Genomic DNA, 15,510 nt, shown 5'->3' with positions numbered 1-15,510 from the left:
ACAAGGGAAAAAACCAAATGCACATTTATTAAGCTCAAGACATAGACTCCAAGGGTGCAGGGAAACCGATCTTCGGAGGGGAGACGGGGAGGTGCCGGGGAGCAGTACGTGGGGACTCTGGGGGGCTGGGGCTGGACTCCCGGACCCCAGGAGCTGGAGGCCTGACTCCCTGGATCCGGGATGCAGACGGGCTCTTTCGGGGGGTCGTCATTGCCAAGGCCTGGGGAGGGGCAGCGGGGTGCAGCGGCACCAGCCTCGGGTGGGTGGGACGGCTCATTCGGGGGAGCGCTCCCCGGCGCAAGGCTGGGGTCCCCACCGCCTCCACCCGGTCCTCAGGCTTCCGCACTTAGGCAGGGACAGCAGTGGAGGTGCCCAGGGCTGGTTTTACACGCCGCCACCTCCAGGCGCTGGGGACCAGGGGGCGGGTGGAGGGAAAAACAGAGACAGAGAGAGCGTCAGAGAGCTGTGGTGGGCCACCTGCTGCACCCTGTGCGGGTAGCCCCTCCCACAGCCAGTGCGCCCCCGCCCCCCATCCTCCCATGGAAGCCAGACCCCCAGGGACTGTCATCCTTGAGCTAACACTGGGGAATGTCTTGCCTCCCCACACCCTGATGCGTTTAGGGACACCTGTGTGGCTCTTGTCCTGCCCCACAGGACACTGTCATGGAGGGGAACACAGTTCTGATGAAGCTGGAGACCCCTGGCCCAGCTTGGGCCTTTCTGGGAGGTCCCCCTGGAGTCTCCATCCCCCTCCTGTGTCCCCAACCTCCTCCTACACCCCAATCCCAGGCCCACACCCTGTCTCCCCAACATTTGGACACAGCCGGAATTCCCCTGTTTCCCACCCACTTGGGACCATCACTCAACTGGAGTGGGTCACAGTCCTGGGCATATTCTGAGACCTTGCCCCAGGTGCTAGCCACCCCCCCCCAGTCATCCACGAAGTCATCCACAAACCCCCATTAGGGTTTTTAAATCTCATGAAAAGAACATGAAACAAAACACATCAAATTCCACACCAAATCCCCCCAAGCACTGAGTACCCCAAGGCCCACTTTTTAGTTCTGAGACCTTTTATGAGAGCCAGAGAGATCCCCATTTCTGATTTGTGTAAGTCCCTGGAAAGAATGCAGTCCCACTAAAAACAGGTCAAGATATTTTTACATAATTTGAATTAACACCCCCAAGGAGTCACAATCTTTCATCTACAGTTTATTCCCTCCTACATCCTAATCTCTGTCCATCTTCCTTCACCCCTTCACCCCTTCCTTCACCCCTCTCTCCCCACCCCTGCCCCCTCCACACCCCCACCCCCTCACACTCCCACACCCCTCACCCCTTCACACCCCCACCCCCTTCACACCATTCACTCCCTCACACCCTCATACCTCTCACCCCTCCACTCTTCCCACCCCCTCATACCCCTCACCCCTCCACGCCCACCTCCCCCTCCTCCCCACCCCTCACTCCCTCCACACCCTTCACCCTTCCACCCTCTACCCCCCAACACACACCCTCCATCCTCTTCACTCTTTATCCTTTTCCTGTACTTTCCATCCTCATGCTCCTTACATCCCTGTGTTCTCTTCTCCAAAATCAGTTTTTTAAATCTGTATTCTATAAGTCTCTCCTTTTGTTATTTTGATACAATTATTCAAAAACCCTTCCCTCCTTTCCTCCCTCCCCTCTTCTTCCCTTCCCCCCTCCCTCCCTCCCTCCCTTCCTTCCTTTTTCTTTCTTTTTTCTTTTTTTAAGTAATCTCTACCCCCAACGTGGGGCTCGAACTCACAACCCTGAGATCAAGAGTCACAAGCTCCCCTGCCTGAGCCAGCCGGGTGCCAGTCTCTTTCATTTTTCTTGATCATTTCATCCTCGGTCTTCCCACCTGAGCAATAGGTCTAGAAAATATCCCATCTTCCTGCCTCCTGTAGTGCTCAGCTCTGCCCCCATTTGGACTGTGCCCCCCCTCTCTTCACAGACTTGTGGCTTTCTACCCTGGGGAATTAGTTCATCCTTGCTTTCCCGGAGCTTCTCCACTTGTTTCTGGGAAGCTTCCTCGGACTTTTTAGGACATTTCCCACATCCCACTGACTCTCCGTGGGTTAACTAACCTCTTCCATCTGCGGGGCCTCAGCTCCCACTGCAGTTCCCCTGGTCCATTCATTGGTGGCATCGTTCTCCGCCCCCCTTCCCCTTCTTACCCCCATCCCTCCTCCTCCCAGAACCACACCCTTCCTCACCCTCACCTGAGGAGGGAAGCTCCGACTTACAGGATTTGCATGTTGGGCTGTGGAAGCAAAGACCAGAGAGAAAAGCATCAAGAAATCCAATTAGTCCCAGGCTTCATGAGAAAGTTGTGGGGGGACCCTGGGGCCCTTCTGTTGGGGAAATACCCCTGCACCCCAGGCTGCTCCCGCCCCTCTCCTCTCTCTCCCCACTGCTGCCAGACCTCTCAGACCTGGAGTCCGCCTTCCTGCACTTCACCTTCTTGCCTGTTAGGAGAGAGATAGACACAACGAGACAGGACATAAGGGTCTGGACAGAAGCCAGCAGGGAAACTGTAGGTGCCCAGGGACCCCGAGGCAGCCCTCTCTGAGGTGCTTTGGAGCCTAGAAAAGGGTCACACTTACTGATGATGATGAGGATGCCCAGCAGGAACAATATAGTGGCCAGAGTCATGCCCACCGTCTGCACAGTGTCATAGTCTGGGGGAGATAATGGGGGACATCAACGTGGGTAACACCTCAGCCCTCCCTGGCTTCGAGGTTGCCCAGCCAGGGGCCCGGAGCCCAGGGATGCTGCAGGCCGTGCTGGGCGCTCCGCCAGTTGGCTTGCATGAGGATGGACAGCAGGAGCTTGGGAGCTCCCTTGACCCCTTTACCCTCCACCCATCTCTAGATGCTCCGTGTATACATAAAACCATCCTCTACATCATAGATACATATATCTCACCTCCTTTTACTGCCTCCCCCTGGTCCTGTCTACCATTGTCACCTGTCTGAACTATCGCAGCAAGCAACCTGCTCTGTGGTGTCCCCGCACCCCAGTCACAGGGATCCTGCTAACACCTAAGTCAGATCAGAGTCCCCAAGCTTGGAGGACCCCACCTCACCCTGGCTTCCATTGCATTCCAAGGAAAAGCTGAAGACCTCACCACAGCCCACCCAGCCCTGCATCACCTGGTCCCTGTTCCTTCTCAGACCTCACCCCACTCCACTTTCTGCCTCAGTCCCCTACTCCAGGCATACCGGTCTCTCTGCCATTCCTGGAGCAGATCAGGTATGGCCCTACCTCAGGGCCTTTGCATTTGCTGTGCCCTCTGCCTGAAAGCTCCCCCCCCCCAATATTCCTTCCTTACCAATTTCTGGGCTTTATTCAGATGTCAGTGAAACCTTCTCTGAAACCTTGTCTATTTAGAATTTCCCATCCTCTCCTCAACCCTTTACAATCTCATTCCTGCCTGTATTTTCCTTCATAAGAAGCATTCTTGTCTAATATGCCACGGTAAATACCCTTGAACAACACGCAGGTCCCCTTAGATGCAGATTTTTTTTCAATAAATATAGTACAGCACTGTAAATGTCTTTTCTCTTCCTTATGATTTTTTTTTTTAGCAAGCTCTACACCCAGCTTGGGGCTTGAACTCACGACCCCAAGATCAAGAGTCGCATGCTCTACTGACTGAGCCAGCCAGGCGCCCCTTTTCCTTATGATTTTCTTAATAACATCTTTTTCTCTAGTTTCCTTCATTGCCAGAATACAGTACATAATACACATAATATACAAAATACATGTTAATCGACTGTGTATGTCATTGGTAAAGCTTCTAGGCAATAGTAGGCTATTAGTAGTTAAGTTTTGGGGGAGTCAAAAGTTATATGTGGATTTTCAACTGCATGGGGGGGTCGGCACAACCCTAGTTCCCAAGTTGTTCAAGGGCCGATTGTATTTATCGAAATATGAATTTACAGAGCACCCACTCGGTACCAGCAGTGTCCAGGCCTCTGCCTCAGGGAATTGACTTTCATATTGTGATAAAGCACGGAACAAAATAAAATGAAACATCTGGCCATGTGACTATGACTAGTTGTATCTGTGGCTCCTGTTGGCAGAGAATCAGGAAGGGCCTCTCCTAACAGAGCAGTCAGTATTTGCTCTGAGCCCTGAAGAAGGAAAAGGAGCCTTAGTCAGCTGTGTGGAGAGCTAGACAAGGAGTATTCCTAGCAGAGGGAACAGCACGTGCAAAGGCCCTGGGGTGGGAAAGAATTTGGTATATTGGAGGAACAGTATGAGTGAGCAAAGGGAGAGGGCAGAGGAGTGTGTAGAGAGGGAACCCAGGCCAGGTCTGCTAGACCTGAGGCTAATTTCTTTAAGCTTCAGTGCTGTGGGGATGATTTAATGGCATGACCCAAGTAAATCTTTCCCATAAGCCTCATAGGTAGAAACTAATACTATCCTTTATTTACAGAAGAGGAAAAGTTGCTTGCTCAAGGCCACACAGCTAGTGAGGGGATAAACCAGGATTCAGATCCAGGCAGCATGGCCTCAGAGTGGTATGCTTTTCTGATGACCACAATGCTAGGCCAGAGTCCTGGTGAAGCCTGAAGGAGGTCCAAAGAGGGTAACCCCCCCCCCCAATCCGATTCTGCCCTCTATGAGTCCATCCGATGTAAACTGAATCCGCACGGTCACACGGCCAGTGGCCCAGCAAGTATCATGTTGCCAGGGCTGAAGCCATTTCAGCAATAACCTGTGGGGACCTGCAACCACCCCTTTATCCAGCCCCAGGGTACCCTCATCAGAATCTGCCACTCACCATAGTAAAATGGGTCAGGTTCCTGAGGAACTGTGGCAAGGAAGGCAGGAAAAGAGAGAGAGGGAAAAAAAATATTTCAACACTGGGTTTCTTAACATTTTTGAGACTCCAGATGGGGCCACTGGCCCAATGCTTTCTGGGTAGAAATCAGATAAAGATGCCCCTTGATCTGAATGATATAGCCTCATGCATGGCAGGACACAAGGCTTGAAGAGTGGAGCATAGGCTGGATTCCAGCCCCCACTCACACCATTCGTTAGTCAGTACCTTCCCTTGTTCAGTGCACAACCTACCAAACTATACACGGCAGTCCTGGAACTAGTCCCCTGTGGAAGTTTGAGGCAAGCTATGGACTCATTTCCTGAAAAACACATACACCTTCCCATTTGCATCTGGTGCTGGGGTTAACAGACTCCAGTCCCACTGGTAAGCTGCTGAGTGTATCAGCTTCCCCCGAATACTCCCTAAAACTTCTCAGTCATCTGATAGCTCCCAAAAAGTCAGGCACTGTGGCTACTATTCTCATCCACTCGCTCTTGCCACCAAATCCAATGCAGAGGAGCTGTCCTATAATATACCTTATATTATATTACATGTAATATGTACTTTATGACTTATTTGTAAGACATCATCAATTTTAAGATTCAAAATTGACTTCATAATAGCTTTCTCTGTGTGTGTGTATATGCTTGAATATGTATGGAACTCTACCATACGAAACATACCCATTCATTAGAAGACTCACCCCAATTTCAGAAATGTTAATGTGTGGATAAAATTTGTGTGTGTGTGTGTGTGTGTGTGTATTTACTTTTCCCCACCCCCCACCTCCCTGTCCCAAACCATAATTCCCCTTCAGGAGAGCTCAGACCATGCTTCCCATTCAAGAAACCCATCCTGATGGCTCCCTGATTCCTGACAGTTCTCAGTACATTCTGTCTTGTCTAGAGCCGAATTCTGCAAAGCGAGCACCACTAGCTGAGGGACACCAGGACTGCGAGGGCAATGCCTCTGTCTGTGAGGACTAATGCACTGTCATTAATGTTCTGGAGGCTCAGGGAAGGATGGCAGCTGCCTTGAGGTTGGGGGGGAGACCACGTGACTAATTCTGGCCAATGAACTGTGCGTGGAAGCCTCACGTGACTTGCAGGCTGGCGCATTTAAGGGTTCTTACAAGAGCTCCCTTCTGCCTGTTGACCTGGTGACACGAAGTTTTCTTTGGCGAGCAGAGACCCCCGGCTGACCTGCGATGGAGGTGTCGTGTAAGTGAGACTTCAACCTTGGTTGTCAGGAGCTGCTGAGATTTTTGATACTATTTGTTACCACAGCACACTCTAGCCTAAACTGACTGATACAGGTGGCAGCCAGGCAAGACCCGGAATAGCACCGTTTCTCGCAACGTGTAAGTTCGTCCTCCTCAGTTTCCTGTCCAGTCTTCACGGAGGAAGTCATAGGTAGGTGCGGAGGTGTCTTTAACACCTTCCACCTTGCTAAGCTCCCTCTTTTCCCGCGAGAACACCGTCCTTGGGCTCACAGCCTTCAGCAGTGATAGCTCTGTAGAATTTTGTGAAATTATTTGGTTTTCTCCAGCATTTCATAGCACTGACTCCATGCCAGGCTCTGTTCTAAGCACTTCACAGGCGTTAACACACCTCCATCTACACAGCCACTCCCTGATTCAGGGGCTGTCTGCATCCTCATTTCACAGAGAAGGACACTGAGGCCCAGAAACGTGGAGTCACTTGTTTAAGATCATGTTCATACTTGCCTTGAAGGCAAAAAAAAGAGAGAGAGAAGGAGAGAGAAATTTTCCTTTTGTGATGGTGATGTAAAATGAAGCTAATTAAGTTTTTCAAAAAGCTAATCCTTTAAAGGCAAAATGCTAAATATGAGTGTGGGGAACATCTGGATAGGGCAAAAATCGTACTCGAAAACGTCAAGATGGGGAAACGTTATTTTAGAGTCATACGTGCTGTCTTAGCTCCTCCACCAGATGGGGAGAAAATTTCTTTGACTCCTCTGCCATTAATCCTGACATTTATAAAAGTCTTTCGAAGAAGTTTTCTGGAATGAATGAAAGAAAGAAATGAATAAATGAGTGAGCGAGTGAGTGAGTGAGTGAATGAATGAAGGAAGGAAGGAAGGAAGGAGAGCCCCTGCTAGGCGGCAGGAAGCTGCATCAGAGGTGGAGTGGTTGGATTATCCTACTTTGTCTCCTGTGTTTCCACACACCCTGCCTTCCCAAACCATCAGGAGCCCACTGGGTGAGCACCTGCTCCAGAATCCTCTTTGGTTCCACCCTGGGTGCCCTGGGCATTATGCAGAAGTCCCTCTTCTGGTCCCTGCTGCCCCAGGAATCTGGTTCCTCAGGGCGAGGCTGGGCTAAGGGTGGAGCCAGGAGGCAAGGGAAGAAGTGTGCACCACTCCTGGCCGGTTGCCAGGGAGACATCAGGAAGGAGGTGGTTGCTATGGCAACTGGGGCATCTTAAGAGGTGAAGAGAGGTAATGGGTTTGGGCACCCTAGGCTGGGTGGGGTCCTGGGGGTTAGGTGTCTAATTCCAGGGCCTATCTTGGCTCCCTCGGTTCCCTTTGTACCTCCCATTGTTGCCCCTGCAGGGCTGGCTTCCGGCCAAGCCGAGGGTCCTTCTCAAGGATAGGGACCCGGGCCTGGTTGTGCTCCTGCATCCCCTTTCTGTTTGCCCCCATCGCTCCCTCCTGCTGTCTGACAGGGTGGGAGAGCCCTCATCTCCCTCCCCCGTGCTTCCCCCCCCCAATAATCCATTAATCAGTTTAAGGGGTGCAAACGTAACATGCTCTTCCTCCCCACCCCCTGGGGTTTCCCAAGACCTGCGGTCCCCTCTTCTGCTGTGACTGGGGAAAAGGTGGGGGGGTGGGGCTGAGGCGTCTGTCCTCCCACCTCTGCCCATCTGCTGCCATCGATCCTGTTAACCACCATCTCTGCGAAAAGAAGCCCTGGGCTCCTGCCAGGCCCGCTGGCTCAGCCCTGCCCCCTCTCCCTAGGGTGGCTTCCAGCCTCTGCAGCCCCCCCCCCCCGCCCTGCTTCAAATTCTGCAGATATGGCTCAGTGCAGCAGCCCCTGCTTGCCGGGAAAGGGGGCAGGGAAGGGAGATCGGATGGAACTGGGGTTCCCTTCACCACCAGGGGCTCCTCAGCACCACTGGTCTATCCCCTCTGGCCCTGCTCTCAGTGCTGGAAACCCCACCCCCACCCCCATCAGAGCATTCTTCCCCCGTTCCTCTGCAGAGGCAGGCTCAAGAAAGGGGGCTCTTAGGGGGCAGTGAGTGTTTAAGTGGGCTCATAACTGGGTTGAGGGGTGTGAAATGTAAATCGCCATGTGGCTGGATGGGGGTGAAGAAGGGACATCTGTGTGCACACCCGAGTGCACCTCCTGGACCAAATAACACCCCTGCATGTGGGCTGGGAAGGAGGGTCCTGCCCAAGGGGGGCTCACTGCAGTGGCTCGGCCCCACCCGCTATCTCTCTCCGGAGCTGTGGGTCCATCTCTCTCTCTCTCTCCTCCTCACTCCTCCTCCTCTGTGAATTTCTCTATGCCTCTCTGTCTCTTTGTCTCTGATTTTCTCTCTTTCTCTGCATCTCTTTCTGTTGCTCTCCGCCTTCCCCTTCACTCTCAATCTCTTGCAGCCTCATATCTGTCTTCTCCGCGGGTCTCCCTCTGTGTCTCTGGCTCTGGGTCTCCTGCCTCTCTTGCTCTCTCTCTTTCAGGCTCTCAGTCAATTTTTCACATTCCTTTCCATCTCCCTCTCTCTTCTGTCTCCTTCCATCTCTCTCTCACTTCCTCCAGCTCTCTCCCCACTGTCTTTCCGTCCTGCTCCCTCCTTCCCGGGGAACCTGCCTGTCAGGGATTTCAGGAGACACCCACCATAGGAGCCAGCGCTGGAAAAGCGAGGGATATGCCCCCCTTCCCTTTGCCCACCTCGGAAACCCTGAAATTTGCGAGAGCCCCTGTGGTCGCAGACCCACCCGTTCCCACCCTCGAAGCCCGTCTCTTCGCGTCCGCTACCGCCGCTGTGCAGGACCAGCCGCCCGGTTGCCATAGCTACCGGTCCGCGCATCCTTTCTCCCGGGACTGCCGCTCTCCAACCGCGGGTCCCGCACAGGAACGACACCACCGGGAGGGGGTGTCCAAGAGGCCTGGAGGGGCGCCAAGGGGTGCACTGCAGGGGCCTCCGCCCATGGAAGGAACAGACATCCCCTTCCCCATTCCCCTCCCTTTTCAATACTGGAATCTCCCTAGATCCTCTCCCCTAAGCTCTAAGATCCCGGAGCCTCCCTCCCCACCCGCGCGCCCTCTCCCCAGGCGACGCTCACCCTTTGTGGGGGCCTGGGTCGGGGTCGCCATGCCGGGCCGGAGCAGGGGGCGACTGGATGCCGAGGCGGTGAAGGCTCGGCTGCAGCAGCTGGAAGCGGGACGCACTGATGTCGGGGGGAGATGGGGGGAGCCCTCGTGTGGGGGGGGGCCGTAGCCAATGGGGGCCCGGAGAGCCCGCCCCCGTTCCGGCCACCCCCGCCCCCGCCCCCGCCCACTGCCGACGTCCCCGCCCCTTCCCCAAGGGTGGGGGCGCCCCCTGCCGGGGCCAAGGGGGCGCCCGGGCTTTCGCGCAGAGGGACTGACAGATCCACAAAGCGCTGTCTAGAGAGAAAAGCACGTTTTATTGAAGTCTGGGCGGCAGAGAGGAGTCTGTGGGGGCAGGGCTGGGGGAGAGGGCAGTCCAGGTGGCGGTGGGCGCGCAGGTGGTGGGTGGGAGGCATCAGGAGCCAGGGGAATCCTGTGGGGGTGAAAAAGGTGAGAGGCAAGAGAGCCCCCCAGCCATCCCATCCCACCCTTCGCCCCCTTCTCCTCCCCCCATCCCCCAGCCTAGCCCGAGCTGCAGGACCTGGCTGGGTTCCATCGCGCCAGGTGTCTCTACCGCCTGCGGGTGGACAGACCTGCTGGGGAACACGGAGAGTTCGCGTGTCAGGAGGGGCACCCCAGCTCCTGCGGAGCGGGGAGCAGCAGGGCAACTCCCGGACCTCTGGTTTCGGATCAAGCCCCTCCTTCCACGCGCCTGTCCCGGCCAGGAAAGGGGCTCTTGGAACGCGCCCTCACCCCCAAACACCAGAAGTCTCCCCAGACTCACGGCGGATGGAGCTGCGGAAAGTTCCCTCCTCTTCATCAGGTTCCCCAGTCCTGGCAGAAGGAATTGGAGATGAAAAAGGAGAGAGGCAGCCGCCCCCATGAATCCCCCAGTGCAGCCCTAATTTCACAGACCCCTGTACTGAGGGCCAGAGATGGGCGAGGAGCAGGCTCGGGGTCCGCCAGAAAATCGGGCGCACCCAGGAGCGGTTTAAGCGTGTGGGAGGAGGTGCTCCAAGTGCCTCCCGGAGTACTGGGGAAGAGCCTGGAAGTTGGTGGGGGAGGGGTGGCCGAAGGACTTGAGGGCGGATGGCCTGGAGTCAGCGTAGGCTAGAAACCCAGAACGCTCATCTCCTAGTTGAGTGATCTCGGGCAAGTGACTTCACCTCCCTGCGCCTCGGTTTCCTCATCAGTAAAATGAGGTTAACAACAGCACCTACCTCATGCAAGGGGTGTGAGGAGTAAATAAGATAATACACAATAAACAGTATCTGGCACCTGGGACTAAATATTAGCTATTATTTAAAATCACATCTACAGTTGTTTTAACATGGAGAAGGTATTCATACATTGCTTTAAATTTTTATTTAAAGATGAATCAAAGAGCTAGGAACAGGACGCTGAGCTAAACTGGGCCGCCAAGTGCGGTGATCTCATTTCGCCGTGGCTCTTCCTCTCACAGCACTTATCACGCTTTGTGATTTTATATTTGTGGGGCTGTTGGAACCCACGGCCGCCGCCCCCACTGGGCTGGGAGCTCAGCCAGGCAGGGAGGGCGGTTTATCTATTCACCCCTTGGTCCCCAGGGCCTGGCTTGGGGCTTGGCACATAGTAGGTGCTTAATACATAGTTGCCGAAGGGTCTCTGGCTGCGGGTCCGGTGGACTCCCGCCTCACCCACAGCGCCCCTCTAGAGCGAAAGTAGGTGAGTGAGAGCCCGGAGGGGCCTCTTACCTCTGCTGCTGGTTGAATTTGCACCGGCACCTTCTGCCTGTGGGGGGGGGAGGGGAGGGAGGAGGACGGGGCTGAGATTCAGCTGTAGGCAGGCACCGAGCGGCGCTCGTGCGCTGGCTCAGGCTCGCGAGGGGCGGGGCCGTGGGGACAGGGGCGGGGCGGGGGCGGGGTAGGGGAGGGGCGTCAACAGGGCGGGCAGAGGGCGGGGACGGGGCGGGGACGGGGGCGGGGCGGGGCCGAAAACCCGCACTTGCGGGGGCTGGAGGTAGTGGGGTGTGGGTACTCACTCAGGATGATGAGGATACCCAGGATGAAGAGGATCCCGGCGATGATGAGGCCTCCGATCCGCAGGGATTTGTAGTCTGTGGGCGGCAGGAAGGAGAGTGAGGAGGAGAGGAGGAAGGAGAGGAGAGGAGCAGAATGGGGAGGAGGGGGCAAGGGGGATCAGGGAGGGGGAAGGGATAGAGGAGATCAATGAGAGGAGGAAGAAGATAGGGAGGCAGGAAGAGAGGGATGGGGGAGGAGAGGATGGGAAGGAAAGGGAGGAGGTGGGCAGGGCAGGGAGGAGGGAGGAAACAAGGAAGTAGGGGAGGATGGTGGAGAGGATGAGTGGAACAGAGAGGGGAGAAAGGGAGGCACGGCAGAGGATGAGCCATAAGATACTGAGAGGTTAAAGGAGAAAGAGACTTCGAGAGACAGAGAGGGATCACATAGAGACACAGAGACACAGAGAGACAGACAAGGGGAGATCAAAACAAGGAGTCAGAGATCTCTGAGAGACGAGAGAGAGAAGGAGAGTGATAGAGCTACAATCAGAGTCAGAGAGACAGAGATGGAGAAAGAGGAGTAATGAGGACAAGATGGGCAAACCCAGACCATCGCTCCCAACTCCCACGGACAGACACCCCTCCCTCCCTCACCATAGGTGAATGGGTCATGTTCCTGTGGAGGTTCTGGAAAGAGAAAGAAGTCAAGGGTTGGATGCTTCCTGGGACTCTGGACAGAGAAGGACATAAAGAGAGACCTTCTGGGGGCTTTACTCTCCTGGGCTGAGAGTCTGGGGACTGTTGGACCTTGAGCAGGCTGCCCACCCTCTCTGGGTCTTAGCTGCCTCATCTGCACTGTCCTGGGTGGGGCAGGGGGCACCTAACTGCCCCCTCTTTCTGTCTTATCCCATGTTGTCAGTGATTCTGTCATTCGAGGGAAATGGGCCTCCATCCCACTGTCCACCTTTGCCTGACCTTGCATCCACTCCCCTACCCCAAATACTAGTTTGTGACTGGACCCCATGTGAAACCCCCAATTTCCTGGTACCCCAACTGACTCAGTTTAGGTTGGAGTCTCTAACTTGGCTCTCTTGAAGGGCTCCCCGCCTTGCCTCCCTTGGGACTGAGGTGGGTGGTGGGCTACATAGCCCAGACTCACCTGCATTGGCTGTGGTGAGAAAACCCATACAGAGAACCAAGAAGTGGTAGAGAGGCGCCATTGTCCTGGGGGACACCAAGGGTCAAGAAATGTATTCCCTCGTTCCCCCCCACCATTGGGACTTGAACCCAGGGGGTTAAATCAGAGTCCAGGGGTTTGATTCCAAAAGTGTCCATTATCCAACTTGGCCACTGGGAGAAACAGGGGTACCCCCCGCTTCATGCGGACACAGTGTCACCAAAACAAGTCACAGTGGGGGTTGTACGACACACAGCAAGGGCAGGGGTGAGACACACAGTCTACAGGGGTCTCCCACAGGCCCGGGCCTCCCCACAGCAGGCCCCAGATGCCCCACACCTACCCCATGGGAAGAGCAGGATGGCTCGCCCCACCCAGGTGGAGAGACAGACACACGCGGTGAGGGATGAGGGACGATGCAGGCAGGACCTGCCCAAGGGTCCACCTGCCCGCACACCAGGGCCTCCCTGTGTCCGCGTAATATCCCAGTTCTCCTGCCCTCGGCCGCGGGCCCGCTCTCTGCCTGACCCTGGGTATAAATATCTCCCACTTCACCCTGGAGGAATTTGCCTCACACAGGCCACCATGGCAACAGCCTTCCTTCCCCCACTCGGGGGTCATGCACAACCCTGCTGGGGTGAGGCCTGGCTGCCACACGGCTCCAGGCTGCTCCTGTGGGAAAGGCCACCCCTTCTCATCTTCTGGAAATGATGAGAACGGGGGAAAAACATCCCCTCTGCCTGCCTCTGGGTGATATCTTTCATGGGCGGATACGGCCAGGCGAGTGGCAAGAGGCCCAGAGCAGAGGGGCCGAGAGACAGAAGACAGATGCCAGGGGCAGGGACACACACACACACAGACACACACACACTCAAGCACAGGCAGCGGGGCTGGAATGGAGACAACACCCATTCCCCCCAAACGCCTGGTTGGAGCAAGCAGTGGGGTGGAGACAGTCACTGAAACGATACTCTTCATCTGAGCCTCCAGTGCCCCCAAATCATGACGCAACCCGACCTACACACGTGAGTGTCCGAAACCCACCCCAGCCAGGGTGCACACACAGCGGGAGGGGAGGGAGACGTTGTACCCACACGCCCACTCCTGGGGAACCCCACCGTCCCACCCACGCTCCCTTCCTCTTGGGTCTGGCCTGCCTGGGAAGCCACGGGCTGGCCACTCCTGCTCCCAAAATAGGTGGCCCAGCCAGGCGAGGGGTGAGGCCTGGAGGGGAGGGCAGGGGACGCTCACCCCAATCAGGCTGTCCCCTGCTGAAAGGCCCCCAAACGTCCGGCTGTGCCGGGGGTGAGCACTTTGGACCCCCTGGCCCAGAGCTGGACTGCGCCCGCCCTCAGCGGTCTCCCCTCCCAGCCCCACCCCACCCCTACCCTCCCCAACCAGCAGCTGTAACTGGAGCCGGGGCTGGAGGGGGGCCAGGGGGCGGCCCCCAGCCCAGACCGCCCTGGCCCGCTAGGTTAACTCTCTCAGCTCAGATGGAGGAGCCGCAGGAGATGCGTCGGGATGGCTGGAGAAGGGCCGCGCTGGCAGGGAGGACGGGACCCCGGACACACACACATGCCCGCACGCACGTACCCACGCTCGGGCCTCGGGCCCACCTCCGAGAGCTTCCGCCCCGCGGTGGGAAGGTGGGTGTCAGTGGTTTTCTGTGAGATCCCTGCGGATGGGGCCCAGTCGGGGCCTAAGGTCACCCCGTCTGAGTGCTTGGGAGCCCACTGACCCCTGACCCCAAGGTTCTGCGGGGACCTGGGCGGCACCACAGGGCTATTGTGGGGTCATTTCAGCGTGTGTGTATGTTGTCTGCTGCTGACTGTGAGGGCCCCCAGGAGGGCACACCACACACGCGCGTGCACACACACACGCACACACAGAAACCTAAAGATCTTGCTTATCTAGGCACAAAACCAAACAAAATACAGATGTATCCCCACAGACAAACACAGAGGCAGATATACAGAGAATAACACACCGTGGGGAAACCCAAAGACACACCTGCACAGCCAATACTCCTCACACCAGTCACAAAACACCAACAGATACATTTGTGTATGCACGCAACACACACACACTCATTCCGATGGACGCCGGACAGAGACACAAAGACCTTGCCACACACGTCCACCCTTACAGATGGTCACGCTCTTGTGAAGACATACAAATGGCTGTACAGAAACATACTGATGGACGCCGGGGTGGCTCAGTCGGTTAAGCGTCTGCCTTCGGCTCAGGTCATGATCCCAGCGTCCTGGGATCGAGCCCCGCATCGGGCTCCCTGCTCAGCCGGGAAGACTGCTTCTCCCTCTCCCACTCCCCCTGCTTGTGTTCCCTCTCTCGCTGTGTGTCTCTCTCCCTGTCAAATAAATAAATAAATAAATAAATAAATAAATAAATAAATAAAAAGAAAGAAAGAAACACACTGATACACACAGCACACATAAATACACCCCACAGCGCAGGCGCACAGCTAGCCCTCCTCCAGTTTCAGGGATGGGAAGGCCACACGCCGCGCACATACGCACACGGGTGTCTACACGCACTTCCGTGAGCACAAAGAGAAGCAGAAATGCCCTCAAGGACACCGCCACACGACCCGCCACTCTTACACATAACCACAAAAACAGACACACACAAACTGTGTTCATACCCGCCTGCACGGGCCAACAGGGCCCTGTCACAGGCAGACAGGCCTACACACTTGTGACTCACCACCAAATGTGTGTTGACACGTTTAACCCCAAACCTCCCCTTTCCTGATCTCACGTGGCCTGTGGGACTCTGTGCTGTTGAATAACACACACGCTGTCCTCACACGCGGGCCAGACTCACGGGCTCTGGTGACAGAGAAAGCTGGTTCCGGGTCTGAGCTCTGCCACTCCTGGTTGTGCAACCTTGAGCAGCCCATGTGACCTCTCTGTGCCTCCGTTTTCTGTCCCATAAAATGGAGAAATCACCGAGATCACACGTATAACACTGGGCCAGGCTCAGAGGTCTCTGAACCCAACACAAGCTTCTTATTAACTCCATTTTAGAGATGAGCAAACCGAGGCTTAGGAAGGTGGAGCTAATTCTCCTGAGGTCCCTGGTGGTTAAGGACAGAAACTGCCCGTACCCTGAAAGGGTCAGAC

At 55.7% G+C, this 15,510-nt stretch overlaps 2 protein-coding genes across 5 annotated transcripts; both read right to left on the bottom strand.

Annotated features, from left to right (window-relative positions):
* Positions 1-2: 2 nt before the first annotated feature.
* Positions 3-9,363, bottom strand: FXYD7 (FXYD domain containing ion transport regulator 7). 2 transcript variants are annotated; one of them, XM_081807580.1, is made up of 6 exons: positions 9,167-9,363; positions 4,817-4,846; positions 2,631-2,705; positions 2,459-2,492; positions 2,247-2,287; positions 3-407 (listed from the first exon to the last, which is right to left on the bottom strand). In XM_081807580.1, exons 1-6 carry the CDS (start codon positions 9,195-9,197, stop codon positions 385-387), a joined length of 234 nt encoding a protein of 77 aa, XP_081663706.1. In that variant the 5' UTR covers positions 9,198-9,363; the 3' UTR covers positions 3-384. The 2 variants fall into 2 exon arrangements, with proteins under 2 accessions (XP_081663706.1, XP_081663705.1); XM_081807579.1 differs by having other exon boundaries at positions 2,450-2,492; positions 9,167-9,360.
* Positions 9,364-9,489: 126 nt separating this feature from the next.
* FXYD1 (FXYD domain containing ion transport regulator 1) lies at positions 9,490-14,723 on the bottom strand. Of its 3 annotated transcripts, XM_031019081.2 has the most exons (8): positions 12,711-12,964; positions 12,350-12,414; positions 11,845-11,877; positions 11,212-11,286; positions 10,925-10,961; positions 9,976-10,025; positions 9,733-9,784; positions 9,490-9,624 (listed from the first exon to the last, which is right to left on the bottom strand). In XM_031019081.2, exons 1-7 carry the CDS (start codon positions 12,713-12,715, stop codon positions 9,762-9,764), a joined length of 288 nt encoding a protein of 95 aa, XP_030874941.1. In that variant the 5' UTR covers positions 12,716-12,964; the 3' UTR covers positions 9,490-9,624; positions 9,733-9,761. The 3 variants fall into 3 exon arrangements, with proteins under 3 accessions (XP_030874941.1, XP_030874942.2, XP_081663696.1); XM_031019082.2 differs by lacking the exon at positions 12,711-12,964 and adding an exon at positions 14,564-14,723 and having other exon boundaries at positions 9,490-9,784; XM_081807570.1 differs by lacking the exon at positions 12,711-12,964 and adding an exon at positions 13,619-13,758 and having other exon boundaries at positions 9,490-9,784.
* Between the last annotated feature and the right edge of the window lie 787 nt (positions 14,724-15,510).

The sequence above is a fragment of the Leptonychotes weddellii genome, chromosome 16, assembly GCF_054177405.1.
Source record: "Leptonychotes weddellii isolate Sample4059 chromosome 16, ASM5417740v2, whole genome shotgun sequence".
Classification (NCBI taxonomy): Eukaryota; Metazoa; Chordata; class Mammalia; order Carnivora; family Phocidae; genus Leptonychotes; species Leptonychotes weddellii.
This window is presented reverse-complemented; position numbering and strand designations above follow the sequence as displayed.